This window comes from Caretta caretta, chromosome 1 (assembly GCF_965140235.1).
Source record: "Caretta caretta isolate rCarCar2 chromosome 1, rCarCar1.hap1, whole genome shotgun sequence".
NCBI lineage: Eukaryota > Metazoa > Chordata > Testudines > Cheloniidae > Caretta > Caretta caretta.
Window position 1 is genome coordinate 349,179,883 of NC_134206.1, and position 23,477 is coordinate 349,203,359.

Here is a 23,477-nt window from a genome sequence, read left to right on the forward strand (position 1 = left end):
CAGTCGTGGATTCACCAAGGGCAAGTCATGCCTGACTAATCTAATTGCCTTCTGTGACGAGATAACGGGCTCTGTGGATGAAGGGAAAGCAGTGGACGTGTTGTTCCTTGACTTTAGCAAAGCTTTTGACACGGTCTCCCACAGTATTCTTGCCAGCAAGTTAAAGAAGTATGGGCTGGATGAATGGACTATAAGGTGGATAGAAAGCTGGCTAGATTGTCAGGCTCAACGGGTAGTGATCAATGGCTCCATGTCTAGTTGGCAGCCGGTATCAAGTGGAGTGCCCCAAGGGTCGGTCCTGGGGCCGGTTTTGTTTAATATCTTCATAAATGATCTGAGGATGGTGTGGATTGCACTCTTGGGAAGTTCGCAGATGACACTAAACTGGGAGGAGTGGTAGATATGCTGGAGGGTAGGGATAGGATACAGAGGGCCCTAGACAAATTGGAGGATTGGGCCAAAAGAAATCTGATGAGGTTCAACAAGGATAAGTGCAGGACTCTGCACTTAGGATGGAAGAATCCCATGCACCGCTACAGACTAGGGACCGAATGGCTAGGCAGCAGTTCTGCAGAAAAGGACCGAGGGGTTACAGTGGACAAGAAGCTGGATATGAGTCAGTGTGCCCTTGTTGCCAAGAAGGCCAATGGCATTTTGGGCTGTATAAGTAGGGGCATTGCCAGCAGATCGAGGGACGTGATCGTTCCTCTCTATTCGACACTGGTGAGGCCTCATCTGGAGACTGTGTCCAGTTTTGAGCCCCACACTACAAGAAGAATGTGGAAAAATTGGAAAACGTCCAGCGAAGGGCAACAAAAATGATTAGGGGACTGGAACACATGACTTATGAGGAGAGGCTGAGGGAACTGGGGATGTTTAGTCTACAGAAGAGAAGAATGATGGGGGATTTGATAGCTGCTTTCAACTACCTGAAAGGGGGTTCCAAAGAGGATGGCTCTAGACTATTCTCAATGGTAGCAGATGACAGAACGAGGAGTAATGGTCTCAAGTTGCAGTGGAGGAGATTTAGGTTGGATATTAGGAAAAACTTTTTCACTAGGAGGGTGCTGAAACACTGGATTGCGTTACCTAGGGAGGTGGTGGAATCTCCTTCCTTAGAAGTTTTTAAGGTCAGGCTTGACAAAGCCCTGGCTGAGATGATTTAATTGGGGATCGGTCCTGCTTTGAGCAGGGGGTTGGACTAGATGACCTCATGAGGTCCCTTCCATCCCTGATATTCTATGGTTCTCTGAACAGCCCTACAGGCCAGACATGCAGGATCCTTACAGGGCAGCCCTATAGCTGGCCGTGGGGCTCTGGCTGGGGGTGATGTGTGTCTAAATCTTGGGTTTCTCCTCGCTGGTCTCTTGCGCAGTGATCTCAACACCTGCCTGCTGCCAGCACCTCTCCGACGAGGTGCAAATTTGTGACGGCTGCCTGGTGAAAACCACCATCACTGCGGAAAACGAGGTGGAAGCCAACAAACTCTCCAACAACTATAAGGTTTGTTCTGTGTTCTCCTCCTCACCCGCACCCTTCTCTCTTTGGGGTCATGCATCGGTGGCTGAAAGCCCAGAATCTCCATGAGGGCTGCAACCTCTCTGCTGGCACATATGTTCTCAAGCTAGGGTGCTTCAGAAAGTGCTTCTCTGTTCTCCGCTGTGGCTACTAGGCTCTTTCCTTCGCTCAGGGCAGTTGTTCGGATTCCCTATGGAAGTGTGGGCACTGCACAGTCCGGGGCACTGTGTCAGCTGTTTCTGTGAGGAGCCTAGTCTGTAAAAACCCACTCCTGCAACGGGGGTCTAGCACTGGGGTGATGGGGTCGGTTGTCTTACTCCAGTGTCTGAGACGAAGGGTGGCTCAGTGGTTAGAGTACTAACCTAGGCCTTGAGACCTGGTATCCATTCCCTGCTCTGCTACAGACTTCTTGTGACATTGGGCAAGTCACTTAACCTTTGTGCCTTAATTTCGCGTCTGCTGGAATTATTATTTGAAATTAATATGGGAAATCACCAAACAAAATTTAACCATAAATGCCTTTATTAAATCCAAAGGTCAAAGGGTTGTTTTAAACCTGCTACCTATTAATTTCCTTTTGATGGCCCCTTGTTCTTGTATTATGAGAAGGAGTAAATAACACTTCCTTATTTACTTTCTCTATACCACTCATGATTTTATAGACCTTGATCATATCCCCCCTTAGTTGCCTCTTTTCCAAGCTGAAAAGTCCCAGTCTTATTAATCTCTCCTCATACGGAAGCCATTCTATACCCCTACTAATGTTTGTTGCCCTTTTCTGAACCTTTTCCAACTCCAATATCTATCTTTTGAGAAAGGGCGACCACATCTGCATGCAATATTCAAGATGTGGGCGTACCATGGGTTTATATAGAGGCAACATGATTTCTGTCGTCTTATCTATCCCTTTCTTGATTCCCAGCATTCTGTTTGCTTTTTTGACTGCCGCTGCACATAGGGTGACTTGCCCAATGTCACTCAAACTATTATTAAAAGCCTAATTATTAAGCAGCTTACTACATCTAGATAGTAACAAAACATATTTATAAGCACTTGATCATGATATTTACAAATGGGCTAAACCCAGGGGTGTTCCACCCCCATACTGGTCGGCTCCAGCGTGGTCAGGCAGGTATTAGCAATGAACCCTTTGAGTTTACTTTTTGTATATCCTTTAACAAACAAGTGATGTCATTGCCAATGACTGACTTCAGCTAAAGACCAACCTGAGACGTTCACCCTGGTTTCCAGTCTTAATCCAGATAAGATTTACAACCTCCTCTCCTCCCAAGGTCTTTCCTCCCCTCCTCCTTGCTGTACACCAGTTTTCCCATTGCACCTGGATTCACATCGGCTTTAACACTGGTGTGTGGGTTGGGGGAGGGCCAAGTTGGTTCATTTTAAGACTGATCCTCTTGGTTTGATTTAAAATCATTTGCAGTTAACCCTGTTGCTCAGAGGCCGCCTTTGTAGAAACATCCCCTTATCTTATTAGTTGTTGTTTGAACCAGACACCCACCCTACCTCATTCCTTCTGGCTTTATAACTATTTCCAAAGCCTTCCTGCTACTTGCTAGTCAGGGCCTTTCTTTACAACACGCACATTTCCTTAACCAAACTCAAGTTAACTTTAATTCTCTAATTTTAAACTTCTCATACACATCTGTAAAACGGGGTTAACAGCACTGCCTGATCGGGGTGTTCTGATGGTTCTAAAATTCCGCTCCTCTTACACCCATGCTGCCAATCTGAGCGTAACTCCTAGAGGCCCCGTCTGGCCAATCTGAGGCTGAAAACTGGCCTCCTGCCTAAGTCTCTCTTCTAAATGTTTCTTATACTGTTAGTGGCAGTGACCTGCATGTTGGGCCTGCTGCTTTGCTAAATACCTTTTCTGACTCGCATCAGCTGCGCCTCTTCCATAGATCATGTGTTGTAATTATTATTTACGCAGAGTATCACGGCAACACTGATTTAACCATATTTTCTTTGTTAAATCGAAAGGTACAATTGCTCTAAACATGCCTAACTAATAAGCAATTTGCTACATCTAAACAGCAACAGAAGCATTTGCCCAAGATACTTACAAATGGGCTAAACCCAGGGGTGCTTAGACACCGTTGACTCCCACTTGGTTCATTGCTAATATCTGCCTGACCCTTTTAAAGAGGTTACTTTCCTGTACCTGTTAACAAGTGATGTCCTTGCCAAGTAATGGGCCTTTGTTAAAGCAAGATGAAGGCATTTCTCATTTAGCCAATTGACTGAACCAGGTACCCAATTAACCATGTCTTAGTTCTGTTACCTTAGGCTGAACCTTAAATAAGAGAACTGGTTTTTCTAAGGGTCACTACAAGTGTAACACACCTCTTCTGTCTCATGACCTCATCCATTTTGGTCACATGCTTTGCGCCTGTTGCTTATACCAATATCCCACCTCCAATTTAAAACCATAGTTCACCCACATCTAACATGGGCCTATATTCCTAGATTGTGGCTGGCACATAGGGCCTCTCAAAAGCCACATACGGCACAAGTCACCTTGTACATGGCATGTTCTTCTCTTCAGCCATGGGTCGGACAAGTCAGTCAGCCCAGGTGCTGTACACAACAGTAGCTTCTCCAGATAGTCAGTAACTAAATTCACTTGTCTAGATCAAGGTTTTAGCTGCCCCAGGCTAATGGACAGGAGGAGCCTGCTACCTGAGAGAAGACCTTGGGGACCAGATGCACCTAACCCCACAAAGGGCTTGCTTCCAAGGGAGCACTCTCATCTAACGAGGCTGGTGCCTGGCGGTGAAGGGGAAACCCTCATACCCTGTGGGAAGCCAAAGGGGTGAGGCAGAGGCCAACTGGCCAAAGGAAGAGTTTATTGTCCTGCTCTGACCTCCACCATGTAGTCCTCTTTCTTTATAGACTAAGAACAAAGAAGGCCACTAGGTGAGCAAGAATCAAGGTGAGCAAAAGCAAGGACCTCTGATGCAGGGACTTGTATGACAGTCACCACTCTGTCTGTCTGAGCATCCTGGAGAGTGTGGACTCTGGGAGGAACTTTGGGGGCTTGAGATGCATGCAAAGGCGATCTCCCTCACAGTGGTGGGTTTGGGGGCCACTCTCTTCTTCCCAGGCTCGACAGCAATGGTGCTTTACCTTCCTGGGTGCAGAGAAAAAGCCGCCCCATTGACCAATAAAATACAAAAAACACCCTGTATCTGAATCTGGGAATGGCTCAGCTCCTGCACTGATAACCCAGTTTTCCCCCTGGGAGAGAGAATGGGGGAGGTTTAGGTTGGATATTAGGAAAAACTTTTTCACTAGGAGGGTGGTGAAACACTGGAATGCGTTACCTAGGGAGGTGGTAGAATCTCCTTCCTTAGAAGTTTTTAAGGTCAGGCTTGACAAAGCCCTGGCTGGGATGATTTAATTGGGGATTGGCCCTGCTTTGAGCAGGGGGTTGGACTAGATGACCTCCTGAGGTCCCTTCCAACCCTGATATTCTATGATTCTATGAATGAGCCACACGGGACACGCTAGTCATGTTCGGTGCCCTGATGGTAGCTGCTTGGATGCTGTGTGGGGTTGTACGAACCAATGTAGAATAGAACAGAAAGGTAGATGCCCTAGGTGTGGCAAAAGTGGGAACTGTCCTTTCCCCTTCCATCCCCCACATCATTGATGAATGACGTAGCTCTGATCAGAGCCTTTAACTTTGTGCAAATTGATTGCCCTTCCATTGGGGAAGCCCTGATCTCATAATAGCACCTTCTGACTTACGTGAAATTGCAGAACTGGTGAGTCATGCATCTGAAAACCAACCATTGTTTGTCCTGTAAAATCGTAATTTTCTCACTCCCTTTCGCTCGTTAATCTGGATTAATTTCAGTTGGACGTAATCTGGAGGACCTCAGCAAAGTAGCCCTAACTGCTGAGCCCTGCCTGGGTCTGGGGCTGCTGACGCTGCCTCCGCACGGAATGGGTCTGGTTCATCTGGGGCAGTAGCTAGCTGGGAATGACAAACAGGCTTTTCATCAAAACCACTCTGTGGCATGCCCCACAGCAACCAGCCACCAGCTCCAGACGGGATGAGAACAGATCATCACAAGGGCACTCTGAGGGCTTGTTCTGGGCAGTCTGAACTTCAGACAGGTGACAAGGTGCTCTCCTCAGTCCTGTGACGCTGGTGGTGCCAAAGTGCTACAGAAATGAGCTGGCTTCTGAGACACCGTCCCCCCACACAATTGTCTCGCTTCGTACAGAAGCTTTGTTCATAAAGCAATCAATGGGGCGTGCTTAGAGCAGGTCTGCAGTTGCTACAAGGCAGCATTTTATATCCGTGAAGATGCTACTACACCAATGGGAGAACCTCTCCCGTTGACGTAGGTCCTCCACCCCTTCTCCCCCCCGCCCCCGAGAGCTGGTAGCTTTGTCAATGGGAGACACTCTCCCATCGCCACAACGCTGTCTACACCAAGTGGTAGGCCGGTATAACTGTGTTGCTCCAGGGTGTGTATTTTTCACACCCCTGAATGATGGAGTTATACCTATGTACGATGATCATGTAGACCCAGCCTTACACCATCCATTACTCCCCCATCAGCATATGTTGGCTACAAGCACGTTATTAGATGGCCGTGAGCAATGCAACGCAGTACCCAGTTTCCATTGGGTTTATACAGTCTGACCCAAAGCTAAGGACCTGGAGGCAACTGAATGTCCCTTGTAGCCCGTTGGTTACCGGGGAGCAAAAACTACTGAAGATCCCAGGTGATCTAACTTGCCTTCGTCCCCCTTTTAGCTGAGGGGGTCATGGTCTTGTGTCCAGATTACTTCCACAGTCTTGTGTCTAGTTACTTCCATATCTACAGCTGGAAGGGGGTTGGGGTGCATGAAGTTTAGGAGTGGGAAATGCATGTAACCTGTGTCTAATACCAGAGGCTGGGGGAGAGCACCAATGTTACCTGTGTGAGGTTCTTTTCTTACCCCATTACCTTAGTGCCTGAGCACCTCACTGCATAGCTTATCCTCACAGTGCCCCAGGAGGTAGGGCAGGGCTCTTCTCCCCCCCACTCAGATGAGAACTCGGGTACAGAGTAAAGGTCATGCCCAAGGTCACGCAGGGAGTCTGTGGCGAAGCAGGGAATTAAACCCAGGTCTCAAGTCCTAGGCTTGTGCTCTAGCCGCTAGGCCATCCTTCTGCTGTGCTGTGGGGAACTTCGAAATTCCCTCCAATTCTCGCTGCCTTCACTTACCAAAACACGGTACAGGTAACTCGGGCCATGGAGTCCAAATTGGAACTGATCAAACATTCTGTAGGGGAAAGTCCTTCACACCTGCCATGCCCTTCTCCAGGGAATTCTGGGATTTGGGGATGGATTTTTACCACCTCTCCCTCATGTCACAGGAAGGCAAAATGCCTTTTGGTACATCTACACTACCGGCACCGAGTCTGAGCCTGGCTCAATTGACTTGGGCTCTGAGACCCTCGCCTGGAACGTCTGCACTGTTTGCTGTCCCACAGCCCCACAAGTCTGAGTCAGCTGACCCAAGCTCATGAGACACGGTGCCGCTGGTTTGTCTTACCTACCCTGTCTGTCCTCGTTAGTGAGGATTAACTGGCTCTGGTATTCACTGTTGATGATGTTGTGTGTTAACCACACACAGGATCTTCCACTGCTTTTTTCATCCGGGCTGGGCAGTGAAGAAGTTGACTGAGGTTTCTGGGGCGCAATCAGGGGTGTGGGCAGAGTGGAGTTGTCACTACTGTGTTGGTGGCTAGTCTCAGTCGGCTAGTCCCAGACAACTGTATCCTGATGTTTGGTTGCCCTTGTGGAAATGAGACCCCAGCCAGAAGTCCCTCACCAGCTCTGTCTCCTGGTCTCTGGAGTTAGCCTGGCATGCCGGCTCCCTGGCTAGTCTGAGGAGCACCAGCTCTGCCTTCTCCCCCCCACCCCCCCTGCATGTTCCTGTACGATCGAACTACTGTCTCCGGTCTCTCTCAACCTCCTGTGAATTAGGAACCGCAATCCTAATGTGGAGCAGCCACTGCCTCCTGCCCTCCGTCCCCCTCCGTATATCTGCCCATAGCCCGCAGCACTTCTGACTAGCTGGAAGGAGTGGAACATGCTCTCTGGAACAGCAGCACCGGCCAGGTGCAGTCGCTTGGGGTCTGACTTGTTTCTCTCTGCTTCCCAGTTTGGCTTTAAGAAATGGAAGAGCCACGTGACAGCCAGGCCCTGGGAAGACCGGTCGGAAATCGTGAAAGAGCTCTACTCAGATCTGAACGTTGTGAAAAGCCCCACAGGTAGGAAATGATGCCCTGCCCAAACTCCCCCTTTCTGGTAAGGGCATCTCTACATCCCCCTCTCCCCTGGGCAGCTAGCAGTCCTGAGAGTTCTGTTTTGATCATATTTATCTGCAAGGCCAGTGAGGGGCACCTGGAATCCATCAACCCTCTAACTTGTCAGCACGTCTGGAAGGTGATTGTCGCAAACTCCTATGGACTGACCCAGCCCTCGTGTTTAAAGTGCCACCGAGTGGGGGCCACCGCTTCCAAATCCAGGCCTCTGTGCATACCCTCCTTAAGACCACCTCCCGCCAAAGGGAAGCACTCGATTGCCCTCAGCAGAAGGCAATGGTGGCCATGCTTCGGCATTCATAATGTAACATACACCAGGCCTGCCCACAAGACCAGCAGCAGGGTGACTGCGGCAGCCACTGCCCTGTAACTGTGACCAACTCTCCCTCTCTGTTGAAGGAGGGTGGTGTCCTGGGCCCCCAAAGGAAATGGTGCATGTCTGTGACTCTTGTAGCAAGTAGAAATGGCACCTCCAAGGACCTGTGGACAGCAGCAGAATGTTTGTACTCAACACGGTGGGATTTCTTCCCCCCACGTTCTTCTCTGCATTGTACGAGCCATTAGTTAGCTGATTAATGTGCTGCATTCCCATTGCTTACGTGACTGCTTCCCTGAATGGGCAGTGTAACTTTAGGGGAATGTTTGTCCACATCTTGGAAATAGAGGAGGGCATGCTGCCCATTCGGCTTGGAGCGTCCCTTTAAAGGCTGGGAGCTAGGGCTTGAGCTGTCTGCGTCTGTCTCTGAGCTGAGCAGTGCAGGTCAGATCCTGGGTCATATGTATCCCACCGCTTGGAGTAACAGAGTAAGAGCTTTTCACTTCAGTTAACAGCGGGGTGTGTGCGAGCAATCAATCAATCAATTGATTGATCATTGGCTCACGTCCGTGACCTAAGTCCCTCCTGGTGGTTAAGAACATAAGAACGGCCACACTGGGTCAGACCAGTGGTGCATCGAGCCCAGTATCCTGTCTTCCGACAGTGGCCAGTGCCAGATGCTTCAGAGGGAATGAACAGAATTGATCTATCCCCTGTCATCCAGTCCCAGAATCTGGCAGAGAGAGGCTTAGGGACACCCAGAGCAAGGGGTTGTATCCCTAACCATCTTGCTAAAAGCCATTGATGGATCTATTCTCCAGGAACTTATCTCGCTTTTTTTTTTTTTTTTTTTTTAAACCCAGTTATACTTTTGGCCTTCACAACGTCCTCTGGCAACAAGTTCCACAGGTTAACTGTGCATTGTGTGGAGAAGTAGTTCCTTGTGTTTGGTTTTTAAAGATGCTGCCTATTAATTTCATTGGGTGACCCCTAGTTCTTGTGTTAAACAAAGGGGTAAATAACATGTCCTCATTCGCGTTCTCCACCTCATTCATGATTTTATAGACCTCCGTCATCTCCAGCTTGAAAGAAAGATGACTAAGGGAACAGTCCCAGGCTCTTTAATCTCTCCTCATATGGAAGCTGTTCCACACCCCAGTCATTTTTTGTTGCCCTTTTCTGTACCTTTTCCATTTCTAATACAGCTTTTTTTGAGATGGGGAACTGCACACAATCTTCAAGCTGTGGGCAAAAGCATGGATTTATACAGAGGCATTCTGATATTTTCTGTCTTATTATCTATCCCTTTCCTAGTGGTTTCTAACATGGTTAGCTTTTTTTGACTGCCACTGCACATTGAGCGAGTGTTTTCGGAGAACTATCCACAAGGACTCTAAAATCTTTCTTGAGTAGTAACAGCTAATTTAGACCCCTTTTCATATGTATAGTTGGGATTGTTTTCCAGTGTGCATTACTTTTGCCTTTATCAACAGTGAATTTCATCTGCCATGTTGTTGCCCAGGTTTGTGAGATCCCTTTGTAACTCTTTGCAGTCTGCTTTGAACATTACTATCCTGAGTAACTTTGTATCATCTGCAAACTTTGCCACCTCACTGTTTATCCCTTTTTCTAGACCACTTATGGATGTCGAACGACACTGGTCCCAGTAGATCCCTGGGGGACCCTACTATTTACACCTCTCCATTCTGAAAACTGACTATTTATTCTTACCCTTTGTTTCCTGTCTTTTTAACCAGTTATTGATCCATGAGAGGACCTTCCCTCTTATCCCATGACCGCTTACTTTGCTTAAGAGCTTCTGGTGAGGGACCTCGTGAAAGGCTTTCAGAAAGTCCAAGTACACTATATCCACTGGATCACACTTGTGCACATGTTTGGAACCCCCCCCCCCCCCCGCCCAAGAATTCTAATAGATTGGTGAGGCACGATTTCCCTTTACAAAAGCCGTGTTGACTCTTCCACAATAAATTGTGTTCATCGATGTGTCTGATTAATTCTGTTCTTTACAATAGTTTCAGCCAGTTTGCCTGGTACTGAAGTGAGACTCACTGACCTGTAACTGCCTGGATCGCCTCTGGAGCCTTTTTAAAAATTGGCATTACATTAGCTGTCCTCAGTCTTCTGGTATGGAGGCCGATTTAAGTGATAGGTTTCATACCACAGTTGTTAGTTCTGCAATTTCATATTGGAGTTCCTTCTGAACTCTTGGGTGAATCCCGTCCGGTCCTGGTGACTTATTATTGTTTAATTTTATCAATTTGTTCCAAGACCACTCTGAGGAACTGTCCCAGATTGAAGTGATCAATATTTTTGTCACCTAAAAATCATGGCTCAGGCGTGGGAGTCTCCCTCCCGTCCTCTGCAGTGAAGCCTGATGCAGAGAATTAATTTAGCTTCTCCACAATGGCCTGGTCTTCCTTGAGTGCTCCTTTAACAGTTCCGTTGTCCGGTGGCCCCGTGATTGTCTGGCAGGCTTCCTGCTTCTGGGGTAACTTTTTTTTTTTTTTTTTTGCTGTTAGTTTGAGTCTTTTGCGAGTTGCTCTTCAATTTGTTTTTTTTTTTTCCTGCCTAATTATACTTGACTTGCTAGAATTTGTGGCCCTTTCTATTTTCCACAGTAGGGTTTGACTTCCAATTTTTTAAAGGATGTCTTTTTGCCTCTAACTGCTTCTTTTACTCTGAGCCATGGTGGCATTTCTTGGTCCTCTTACTTTTTTTTTTTTTTTTTTTTAAATTGGAGTATACATTTAATTTGATCCTTTCTCATGGTGTTTTTTAAAAGGCGTCCATGTAGCTTTCAGGCATTTCCTGCTGGTGACTCTCTCTTCTTTTTAACTTCAGTCTAACCAGCTTCGTCACTCATGTGGTTCCCGTTTCTGAAGTCAAATAGTGAGCTGGGAATGACCCTGGTCTCAGTCCCCCTCCTGGTGAATAAGAGTCCCCCAAACTGGTGCTACTTGGCAGTCTCCACAGAGAAGCCAAGAACGGAGTGGGCAGATGGCCACCTCTCCTGTCCTAGCGGAGTTTCCTCTGGGCCAGGGTTGAATACAGTGGCAGGGATTTTGGGGGAGTTGGTGTTGCTACCCATGCTGTACCTTGGGGCTCAGAACTCCTCCCTGGGTGCTTACTAGCCTGGGGCTCAGCTCCTTAGCCAGAGGAGAATACAAAAATGGTAAGAGGGCAGCAGAGATCTGCAGAAATAGAAGTCACCGCCCAGGAGAAACCCCTCTTTCTTCCCCACAAAAGGCCCCCAGCTACAGAGAAAGAGGGGTGCTATTGGTGCATCCTAATCAGGGGCTTTTCCCCCTCGTTGCCTGTGGCTATCAGGAGTCTGCAGTACAAAGCCTGCCTGCTTTCAACCTGTGGAACTCATTGTCAGGAGATGTTGTGAAGGCCAAAACTGTAACAGGGTTCAAAAAATTTGATAAGTTCCTGGAGGATAGGTCCAGCAATGGCTATTAGCCAAGATGGTCAGGGTTGGAACCCCATGCTCTGAGTGTCCTTAGCCTCTGTTTGCCAGAAGCTGGGAGTGGATGACAGAGGATGGATCGCTCGATTGCCTGTTCTGTTCATTCCCTCTGAAGCACTATCAGAAGACGGGATACTGGGCTAGATGCACCATTGGTCTGATCCAGTATAGTCGCTCTTATGCTGGAAGAGAGCTCTTCCTCTCATCCCAGCTACTCTAACGTCTCCTCTCAGCCTTGGGGTGGGGGGAAGTCCTCGTTACTCATGAACAGCTCCAGCCACTGTCTGTCTCCCACCTCTTCTCAGTAGCAGAGTGAAATCAACACAACCCTTCCACTGCTCCTTTAAGGGTTCTGGAATAGCAGCAGTCAAAGTGACCAGAGTCTAGTTAGTGTCCTTCTGCTCTTTGGGCAAAGCTGAGCAGCAGCAGAGGTACCAGAGAAGTTTGTCCACAGACTCAGGAAAACTGCACTGCATCCCATCACAGTTGCAGGCTTTTAGCTTTGCAGATATAAGGGCTGAAACATCTAAAAGGGAGTGCTTAAATTCTGCAGAGTAGGGGCTTAGCCACCTCATCCACCAGGCAGTGTTCCTCATTTGCTTGTGGGCAGTGAGCGATTGGATTCCCAAGCCCAGCTGTACACATTTAGCGGATAAGCAGGACTTCAGTCTCTAGGGCTACTAATTCAGCTCCTTTCACCAGGACAAAATTCTGGGTATGAGACTTGATGACTCCCAAACCAACTGGGCCAGCCCTCAGATGGGCTCCTCAGAGCTTATATCTTAGTTTCTCCACAGGTCGCTCCATCAATCCTTATATCTTCTCTTTACCAGGTTCCACAGTCACCTGTGGGAACATCCTCTACCTGCTGCTGTTTGGATGGTGGCTGTCCCTCCTCTATCTCCTGGTTTCTGCCCTGATGTTCCTCACAGTACTGGGAGCTCCATACGGTGCGTTCTGCAGAGACTCTTGAACTGCGATGTGTATTGTCATAGGCCTAGTAGCCAGGGCCCATTGTGCACTGGATACACACAATGCGATCCCTGCCAGTGATCTGTGCTAGCTGTTTTATTTCTTAGACCCAACTCAGTTCTCATAGAACACTGGGTTACAATAAACCTCGTGTTACATTAATAACGTGTTGCCGTAGTGCTTAGGAGCCCTGGTCATGGACCCTGTTGTCCTAGCTGCTGTAGAAACCCAACAAAAATTGAATTCTTCCCACCCCTTAGAGCATTAGATCACATCTGTGGGAGGAAAACAGGAGCAATATAAGGTGTAGGGAGGCAATATAAGATCCAATAACTTAGATTCCAGGTGATTGAGAACTTGCAGCCCTTTAGTAATTAACCATGGGGACAGATTTATTGGGGATGTGGTAAATTCTCCATCACTGAGCGTCTTGCTAAAAGAGACACTCTAATTCAACCACAAGTTCCTGGGTTTGATGCAGGAATTATTGGATAAAATCTGCAGCAGGTCAGGCTAGTTGATCTAATGGCCTGCCAGCTGGCCTGAACCTTGTATTGGTGAAAGATTTCCTAAGTTAAGGTATGCAGCTGCCTCCGATTCCTCAGGCAGTGTGCACAACTTCCAAGAGTCGTCCCCCTCAAATGGATAAGTAGGCAGCAAAAGAACTTGCTGTGAAACTCTCACATAAAACATCCAGGGGACAAATCTCACTACCCTGCTGCAGTGAGACCACTGTCCCCAAAAGCCGGCTTCCCAAACCTGCCTGCAGACCCCTATAAACCGTTCATGGGAGTGTGAGAAGTTGTATGCCACCGCTTGAATGCAAGGACTCCTGGGCTCTACTCCCAGAGCTGTGATCACACTCCCCTTGGGGCATGAAGTCAAATCACTAAACCCTGCTCATCTTCCCCCTCTGTAAAATGGTATTTCCTCTCTTCCGGGGTGGCTGGATTTAATCAGGCGCTATGTGGATGAAAAGGCCAAGGGCCACCATCCACTGGGACTTCACTTCCTGTTCTCCAGGGCCCCAGAAAGGATTAGGCAGCCTAGTGCAACAAGGGAGGGTGGTAGACAGGATGGGATGGCCTTCGTGGGTAATTCTTTGTTTCCGTTGGACACATGGTCTCCTCTTCCCTTCCTGGTAGGTAGTAGGACCTCCGACCAAAAGGCTGTTGGTGGCCATGGGTCAGAAGCCCCAGGGTGAACTGTTGGGGGAAGGAGTCAGCGTCTCCTTACCAATGACCAGAGAACTGAAGGATGCTCTGCCTCCATTCTAGCTCTGCGGCTACTGCAGGCAGTTTGCTTCTGGTGCAAGAGTCCTGTCTCCTGGACCCTGTCGGTCTTGCCTCGCCTCTCCCCAGAAACAGCTAGGCTAAACTGCAGGAGCGCTTCATAGCGAGCCGTGAGCTTCCTTCCACCCAGCACTCATCATGATGGTGAGGGCAGGTCACCTTCCCTTCCATCTAGGCAAGGCCCATCCCCCAGGACAGCCTCGGTAATCCTCTGGCTCAGAGGGACCGCCTTGCCGGCCAAGGGGAAATATCCCAAGGAGCCTTGTCCCAGCTGACTGCCATCTCCTTTCTCCCCACAGGGAAGCTGTGCTGGGAACTCGCTGGGTATTTTCTCTGGCCATTTGGCAAAGTGATTCAGAAGGTAGAGGGGAGTGGTGGGGTGGAAAATGAGCAACCTGCTTCCTCACTGTGCCAGGATTCGTGCCCAGTTCTGAACTGGGGATCCCTAGCCAACTGGCTGACAAAACTGCACGAGCATAGACTCTTCCCCGCCCCCTCCCTCCCTCTCCAGGGGGAAGCTGGCTTGCTTGCCTTCTACATCCTGGCCAGAAAAGGAGCCATGTTGGGAACGATTCCCTGCATAGGTACTTAATGCAGCTCGGGGCCTCTGTTACCGTGGTAGCAATGATCGCGTGCTCCGTGGCAGAAGGTGCAGTTCTCTGCCTCTAATGCAGGGCCCTGACCCAGCGTGGAGCAGCAATCACGTGACCTGCAGAGAACAAATGTAAAATTGGCGAAGGGAGCTGGAGCAGGCCCTGAGCCTCGGCCTCCAGTACCAGCCTCTGCAGGAGAGGAAAGCTTCTTTACTCATGGCTGAATCCTCTCTGCCTCTTGGTTTCCTTTGATGTCCTCTCCAGTACTCTCCCCCACCCCCAAATCTCTGCCCCTCTCTGAAGACCTGCTCTCCCGTCTCCCAGACCAGAACGTACTCTCGAAAGTGCAGCATCAAGTTCAACAAATGTGAAGTCATCTCGGAGGCAAACGAGGCGAAAGAGAGCACCCCCCTCCTCATCCGCCATGACCTGGTGCCCGGCACTCCACAGGAGTCCGGCAGCCGTGCTGATGCCACGCACTGGGTAAGGCCCTTTGCCCGGGGCGGAGGGAGGAGTCGGAGATGCTCCATCCCGAGCTGCTCCCTGTGCTGTTGGCATGGACAGCTCAGGGGATGGCTGCTACAAACTGGCACGCACCAGCTCAGCTGTGACTTCAAGTTGTAAGGCCTCTCCCCAGCTATCAGCCCAGTAGGTGCCTGCATCTGACTCCCGCAGCAGAGAGGCCAGAAGGAGCTGGGTTCCCCTTCCTCGTCTAAATGCCCCCCACCCCACCCCTGGATGGGAGTTAGACATGGCCCTTCCTACTCTGGATCAGCTGTGGCTTGGCTCACGCTGCTGGGTCTGTATCAGTGCAGTCCTGTGGCACTCTGAATACCCTCTCGGAATGGGAACGAACCAGCAGGGAAACTTCTCTGGCTTCTGAATCCCTGCCCCCGATACTCCCCGGGCCAAGAGATGGAGAAACAGGATCCCAGTAGGTCTCCTCCAGTTGTACGGTCCCTATAACCAAAGCATGGGCATAATGGTCTGCGCTGATGTCCCAGCAGATCCGAGTAACAGCTGGGGAGCCCCGATGGCTCCTGATTGGAAGTGCATTGCCCGTGGCCACTCACGCAGCCCTTGCTTCGCTCTTCCCACCAGCGGCGTGTGAACACGTATATCTGGCTCTTGCTGGGCTACCCAGTCCTCGCACTTGCCCATGGCCTGGTCTGTTTCATCGCCTGGCTCTTTGTGTTCATCATCCCCGTTGCCAAGATGAACGCTCGGACCGTCACCAAAGTCCTGCTCCTGCCCCCGGAGCACGTGCACGTCCAGAGGATGAGGAAGGTTGGTTCCGCAGTGACTGGAACGTGTTTCCAGCTCGCCCCTTGGGAGGGCAGGGGGGTGCCTGGCATCTAGAGAGTGGCCCGTTACTAGCTAACCTCTCCCATCCCTGTATGGGGGGATGGTGTTTGGACTGGGAAGACTTTGGAGAGACTGCTCTCCTCATCCCAGCACCATCTGCATGGGAGGAGAGTTCATCTTGGCTCAGTGCCATGCTTCCCAATCTCCTGGACATAGGAGCAGGCCGAGCAGCTGCAGAAGGGCTGGGCGGGTTGGTTGCTTCTCATGCAGAGCTAGGCTGGCCAGGGGGGGAAGCAGCCAGCAGGGCGACCTGGAGGATGGCTGGGTTCAAGCCACCCCCAATATCCCTTTCCTGACACCAGTGCAGGTGAGCGCAGGGCTAAGCCGGTCGACATGACTAGCACAGGGCTCCAGACCAGCCTGCTCCAGAGCTCTGGCTGGCACAGTAGAGCGGCTCTGATAAGACCCTCGTTAAAGGTGCCTCCATCCCACAAAGGAGGGCAGGGGAGAGCCTCCTGAGCCCAGGGAATCCTTGGCCATTTCCCCTTGTCCAAACAATCCTCCCCTCCTTGGGGGACACCAGGAAATGGGAAGTTTTAGGCAACCTCAGCTGGAGACGTCTCTCCCAGCGCTGCCGAGAATAGTGAGGTTTGCTGCGAATTAGAAGCCACCTAACGCCTGGGCTCTCTGACCCCGCAGACAGAGGTGCCGCTGGAAGCCGAAGTGGTTCTGTGCTGCTACCGGGCCGTTAACGCCTATTACTACAAATACGCCGTGGACGGGATCAATGTCTTCGCCGTCAGTATCCTTCAGACGGATGCCTGGCTCCGGGGCCAGCACTGGGGAAACGCCGGTGTTGCTGGGTAGTGCATGTCAGGCAGCCCAGGGCTCCCCTGGGGCGGAGAAGGGCTATGGAGACACTGAACATACAGGAACCTCCTACAGAGGTGTGGGTGCAGCCTCTCGGCTGCCTGGTGTTCTCTGCAGATCCCTGATCCGCTCAAGGCAATCCTTCAGCTGGCTCAGAGCAGCTGGCATGGCTAGTACAGGGTAGGGGGAGAAGGACCCTGCCTCGGATGGAGGCTGGCAGAGGTGCGAGCGGCGTACCATGTGCTCAGCAGATGCTTGGGCTCTCTGACCATGAGGCATGGCCAGGTAGTAGGGGAAAAGTGAGTGTTGGCTTTGTGGCTGAGGACCAAGCCTGGGAGTTGGGAGATCTGGGTTCAGTCCATATACATGGACTCCCCTGTTCAGGTTATTTAACCTCTGCAAAACCTCCCTCCTGGGGCGTGGAGGCTAAGCACATCCCCAGGCGAGGCGCTCTGGTACTTGTGACGGGAGCCACAACATTGCCTGGAAGTGCCCCTTGACTGGCCGCAACGCAGACCTGCTGCCACTCGTGATCGTGACGCTGGTTCTGGGCTACGCCGACAGCCACAACTATTTCACCAGCTCTGCTGTGAAGTTCACCCTCTCGCTGCTCTCCATCATGCCCCTCTCGTACTACATCGGCATGGCCATTGCCAGGTGAGGCCGCGCCTTCTCCCAGGTCCGGCAGGGGGCTGGGGTTCAGAACAACCCCTTGTGTTAATTTCCAGTCCCGTTCCGAAGCTGCATCATGACGTCTCGCCAGTGAGCGGCGTAACAGGGCACAACGGGACTCTCGTCCCCTCCCATCTCACCCCTCCTTGCTGGGAGGAGTCCTGGCTGCTGCTTGGGCAGATCAGTCCTGCAATAGGCGCTGTGCAATCCAGCTGAAGGCATGAACTTCCAGTGGGATTCTTGGACTCCTGGTGGAGTGTCCCTGTGCGTAGCTGGCTCATCGCTCTGTATCCAGGCACCGCCCCTGCTGTCTCTGGGGTGGAATATGCAGCCCCCCAATGCAATGGCAGATTGGCCACTGGGCCAATGGGGCCCGGGCCTGGGGGCTCTGGAAAAATGGGCACCCTCTGCCCAGACCCTCTCCAGTTGGGGTGCGGGGGCTTGTCACGCTCCACCCCACTGCCCAGCACTCCAGCTAGGCGGAGCGGGGCAAGCCCCGGCTGGAGCACTGGGCAGAGCAGGGGGACTGCAGGAGGGGAGGGGCCCCTAACACCCTAATCTGCCCCTGCTCCTACACTAACCCTGCAGGCCGCCCTAGAAAGGGAGGCCACGGGCAGTACCCCCGATGGGAAGGCCTGCCGAGATGATGCTAAGCTGTCCAGCCCCCTAGCACTGGACTGAGGCATTGACTCCAAGCGCTGCCTGCAGAAGGGACCCCACTTCCAGCAGCTCTTGGCTGATCCTCGGGTTTCCACTTCAGTGCTGCTCCCTTTAGCTTGAGTGCAGCACAAAGGGGCGTAACTGCAGCCCTGCTGGTGGACAGATTTGGTGGACAGAGGAGGACGGCACCCTCCCTAAAACAATCAATCTTGCCCTAAAAAAAGACCCTTTGTGAGGGTTGGGAGCCATGTGGCTCCAACATAGAAGGTTGCACCAGTAGCCAGAACTCTGCTGTTCATGTTGAATGATCCATCCGACTGTTTCCCCCCAGGGTCTGTCTCGAGCCTCCCTCTGCTAGCTAACCCCCCTGCCTTCGTGTGACTTAGTATTTCAGCTCAGAGTAACTTCGCGGTGGGGGCTGTGGTGAACGCCTCCTTTGGCTCCATCATAGAGCTGACCTTCTACATCACGGCGCTGATCAAGGGCTCCCGGGAAGGGAACAAGTGTTACGAGGAGATTGTGAAGTCGGCCCTGACGGGGACCCTGCTGGGCTGTGTCCTCCTTGTGCCGGTGAGTCTGGCCTGAGGCTCGTGGTCTGGGGCTGTGCTCCAGGCTCCGCTGTTGATCCGGGCCCTGGGAGCGGGCAGTTTTCTTCTCAAGCGCTCCGTTCAGACTCGCCCCGGCCGACCTCTTTCCTCTTCGAAGCCGCTTCTCGTGCAAGTGATCGTGGGACACACAACTGAGTGGGGGGCAGGGTTACCTTGCTAGCTGGGCTGCAATGAAATGCACTCCAGGTGAGGTGGCCCAATGGCTCGGGATGATAACAGAATGTCCTCTGTTCCTTTCAAGGGCTTGTGCATGGTGATTGGAGGCATCCGCCACCAGGAGCAGAGGTTTAACAGCAGATCGGCAGGCGTCAGCTCTGCCCTGCTCTTCCTCTCCGTGGGAGGTAAGCAAGAAATTGACCAAGTGCTGAAGCCCTGGGTCCAGGAATGAGACCGCAATGCACCGTCTCCTAACCTGAATGTATTGGCCGCATCCACTGACCATGCTGTTGTGCAGGGCTTGGCTGTTACGGCCTGTCCCCATCTTCCGATCTCGAGGCCTCTCCAGTGAAGCCTAGCTCTGCTGCAGGGCTTCAGCCTTGGGGGATAAATGTACCCTGTGCACATCCCCTGGGGGTTATGACCTTGTTTCAGGCAGGTTTTTTGCGGAGATCCATCTCCGCTCTATCCCTTCAATTGGCAGCGCCTATGGCAAATCTGGGACAGTGTCTGGAGTTACACACTGCTCACAAAATGCTGCGGCCCATCATTGCAGGGAGGTTCGCACAGTTCCAGGGAGCTGGGTGGGACACCCTTCTGTGCATAATGCAGCTCCTAGAGCTAGAGGTGGGGTGCCCTGAGCAGAATGTATTGCCCCTCTTACCTCCCCTGGGTACTGGACACCTGGACTCCTAGGGCTGTTACTTCCATCAGGCTGGCTGACCTAAAATGTGTTTGGCTCTGCCTAAGTCCTGGGAGCGGGCAGGTGTCCACATCAGAGTGGCCATGCAGTCAGGATGTGTTGCTTTTTATCAAAAAGCCAGGGATTGAAAAGACACAAACTCTACTCCTGTGCAGAGAGTGGGGCCGTGGGTATTGGTCAGAGCACACTGGCAGGGCAGTGTGGGGGAAGTGTGTACTGTTCCTTGGACAGAGGATGTTTGTTCTTGGGCTCCCTGGTGGGTTGGGAACAGCCTATTAAAGGGACTTTTATTCCCTAATGGCCCGTCTCCTAGGTATGGCCCAGATGAAGGGAGATAGATGGGAATTCCTCTTAGCCAGCTGCTGGAGAGGAGAATCAGCACTTATTTGGCCCACAGCAAAGTGGGATTCTGCTCTGCAGCTCGTTCAGTCTCTGTGGCCAAAGTCTTGAGCAGCTTCCCAGTGGAAGTGTGATGTCTCTCTTGGACCCTTTTCCTCTTGCCCTGGGCCTTGTTGCCAGCGTTAGCCGAAGGTGTCATGTGACCCCACCCCCTCTCCCGGATCCATTCCAATCCCCTTTTCTCTCCCCTGACAGGCGTGTTTGCTCCAACGCTGTTCTCCAAAGTCTATGGGAGGCTGGTCTGTGGTGAATGCCAGAACATTACCCAGAGTCCAGCGGGACACTACCTCTGCCAGAATTGCCACTTTGACTTGGTAGGTGGAAACCTGGGCACCTAAGTCAGTGTATTAGCTCTTGTACAGGGCCTGTTGACCTGCAGATACCTCTGCCCAGCCATGCAGGGGATTTGCTGCCTGATCACTGGCCTCTTCAAGCTTGCAGTGCCCATGGCTGCCTAGCAGCGTCTGCCCCCTTGATGGGGGCAGGGTGTATCCAACAAGGGCCAGACTTCTCTGCTAATCCGTGAATCCTCCAGGTGAGATTGGTGGCTGCTGCAAAATGGGTGTTCCTGCATTACAGGGGCTTCCAGGTTGGGTTGGGAACAGGAAAGACCCAGTCGGGGGTAAGGTGTCCCTTGCTAGACTGGGACATTCTGTGATGCCTGGTGTACAAGATGTTCTGAATTCAAGTAACTAGCAAAACTTGCACTCATGATCAGCAGGCAGCTGCTCAAGAAGAAGAGAAGGGCCTTGCTTTTCTGGACAGCACAAATGCTGTACAAAACTACTGGTCCTGTACGCTGAAATGCAGCCACCTCTGGGGTGGAGGCATCCCTGAGATCTGCATCTTTACAGGCCAACTCCTTGGGGTGCATTGGTGGTCACCCCGACAGACTTTCCTGTGCTTGGTGGTAACTAACCACTGAGGACTGAGCTGCGTGCGAGGGTTTTCTGTGTGCGCCTTCAGGACTCAAACACTCTAGTGTGCCAGCCAGAGTTACAGAGCAGGTTGGTCCAATTCTTAGCTTCTGGGAGTTGGCGTTCCTAATTCCTCGCTTGCATCCTGCACCTGGCCTGGGGTGAGGCCGCTGAGGAGAGAATAGACTGAGATCACATGGAATGGGGAGGCCTCTTATTAATCTGATCACTTTTCTCTCCACTGCACGCACCCAGACTCCTTGCTTCCTCTTCCACTAGGCATATGGGGAGCTAAAAGTCTTCTGTAAGACTCTAAAGTTACTGTGAGGTTCCAGATCAGTCTCTCCAGCCTACCCTGCTAACTTAGGGGAGAACAGTCCTTTTGGTAACTGCAAACTCAACCCAGCTTGACTCTCTGCTCGCATGCTATTGCCATCTTGTGCCCAGTCTCCAGAAAGAGGGTCTGAGGACCACAAGAGTTCCTCAGATTCCTGTGCAGCCCCATTGTCTTCAGCAGGGTTGTACAGGTAAAACTGGGACCGGAAGAGAACTAAACTCTGCTGCACGAGGAGCAGACTCCAGTTTGCTGTCCCTTAGCTGCACTAGTGCTATGGGCCTTCCAGGGGTTCATGTCTGAGCAGGGGTGACAGTGGACGAGAAGCTGGATATGAGTCAGCAGTGTGCCCTTGTTGCCAAGAAGGCCAATGGCATTTTGGGATGTATAAGTAGGGGCATAGCGAGCAGATCGAGGGACGTGATCGTTCCCCTCTATTTGACATTGGTGAGGCCTCATCTGGAGTACTGTGTCCAGTTTTGGGCCCCACACTTCAAGAAGGATGTGGATAAATTGGAGAGAGTCCAGCGAAGGGCAACAAAAATGATTAGGGGTCTGGAACACATGAGTTATGAGGAGAGGCTGAGGGAGCTGGGATTGTTTAGCCTGCAGAAGAGAAGAATGAGGGGGGATTTGATAGCTGCTTTCAACTACCTGAAAGGGGGTTCCAAAGAGGATGGCTCTAGACTGTTCTCAATGGTATCAGATGACAGAACGAGGAGTAATGGTCTCAAGCTGCAGTGGGGGAGGTTTAGATTGGATATTAGGAAAAACTTTTTCACTAAGAGGGTGGTGAAACACTGGAATGCGTTACCTAGGGAGGTGGTAGAATCTCCTTCCTTAGAGGTTTTTAAGGTCAGGCTTGACAAAGCCCTGGCTGGGATGATTTAACTGGGAATTGGTCCTGCTTCGAGCAGGGGGTTGGACTAGATGACCTTCTGGGGTCCCTTCCAACCCTTATATTCTATGATGATTCTATGATACCCCCTGGGCACAGCTCTGAGCAGGAGGCGGTGTTCAAGTGGCAAGGCACGTTCCCACTTACGGGTACTGCGCGCCTTGCAGCAGAACCCTCGTCCAGCCGTGGCAGCTAGAGCTCTCATGCCCGCCTCTCCCCTCAGCATCCCCAATGTACTGAGGACAATATAGGGCATGCCTGCCAGGATGGAGATTCATCTGCAACTCCCTGCTTCAGGAAGCCCTCAACACTAGCCCCTCTGCATCCGTTCAGGCTCCGGCTCCAAGGTCTAAACGTTCAGCCTCTATCCTGGTGGCCTCCTCTGCTTCCAGCCAGCTGAAGGGTTCCAAGAAGCCACAGCCCCTGTCTGGGCCAGACTCAGTTCTGGCAGCCCTCAGTCAAGCCCCAAGGCATCGTGTGGCTTAACTGAGGGCTGGGTGGTTGGTTCCCACTGGTCCGCTTCCGGAAGACAGGTTGAGGACCAGTTCAGCTGCCCTGGCTGGTGCTGTACCTCATGCCTCACGGCAGTCCAACCCCGACACAGCCCCTGCGGCTGGAAGAGACCCTGGTCCTGCAGTTGCCTAGAAGACCGATGTAAGCAGTGTCTCTGAATTAGGGCCTTCAGCACCGTCGCTGCAGCATCAGCTGAGACCGAGGAAAAAGCAGCGTAGAAGCAAGACCACCAGCATGAGTTCTGATTCGTGAAATGCTAGCAGATCCATCTGATTTTTTTCCTTTCTTTTTTTTTTTTTTTGATAAGGCCACAACAGTTCCAAAGCAGAAACTTGTTCCACTTCCAGCTTCAGTAACTAAAGAGAGGAGCTCACACGGGTCATCGGATCCAATGGTGGCCAAACTTTTGGATTTGCGGTCGTTTCCCGTTCCGGACAGTTCTGTCTCTCTCTGCTCGGGTGCATGCCTTGGATCCTGGTGCAAGGCGCACAGCTCCTAAAAGGAGGCATGTATCCTTGGTTCCAGGATTGTCATCTTCATCACTTCCTAGGAAGAAGAGACCAGATCCTGCTGGCTCTTCCCAGGACCTTTCTCATCCCTCCTCTTAGGCTTCCTACAGGGCCTCAGCAAAGAGCAGAATCCCCATTCCTCCCTCTGCATCGGTTACTATCCTTGGTATACTTTCTCGGGTCTAGGTCTGCACCCTCTCCAGGAGGAGTATAGAGGAAGAACTGACCTGCAGTGAGATTCCGACCACCCTTTTGGTCTGCCCCCTATTGGCATGTTCCTGACACCCAGTAGTAGGGGAGACCTGGCAGTCCTTGGGCCTTAGTGAGGGACCACCTCAGGTCCTCTCCAATTTATCCTCCGTATGGATGGAGAGGGAACACTTCATCTGCAAAGAAATCT

At 51.4% G+C, this 23,477-nt stretch overlaps 1 protein-coding gene across 1 annotated transcript in view; it reads left to right on the plus strand.

Annotated features, from left to right (window-relative positions):
- Window positions 1-23,477, plus strand: part of LOC125630569 (uncharacterized) — a 48,129-nt gene that overhangs the window by 9,924 nt on the left and 14,728 nt on the right. Inside the window, exons 3-13 of the mRNA XM_048836732.2 lie at window positions 1,376-1,503; window positions 7,708-7,816; window positions 12,510-12,626; window positions 14,240-14,301; window positions 14,858-15,016; window positions 15,635-15,820; window positions 16,538-16,640; window positions 17,224-17,365; window positions 18,427-18,610; window positions 18,890-18,989; window positions 20,102-20,220. Coding sequence (XP_048692689.1) covers window positions 1,376-1,503; window positions 7,708-7,816; window positions 12,510-12,626; window positions 14,240-14,301; window positions 14,858-15,016; window positions 15,635-15,820; window positions 16,538-16,640; window positions 17,224-17,365; window positions 18,427-18,610; window positions 18,890-18,989; window positions 20,102-20,220 — 1,409 coding nt within the window. The remainder of the gene's footprint in view (window positions 1-1,375; window positions 1,504-7,707; window positions 7,817-12,509; window positions 12,627-14,239; window positions 14,302-14,857; window positions 15,017-15,634; window positions 15,821-16,537; window positions 16,641-17,223; window positions 17,366-18,426; window positions 18,611-18,889; window positions 18,990-20,101; window positions 20,221-23,477) is intronic.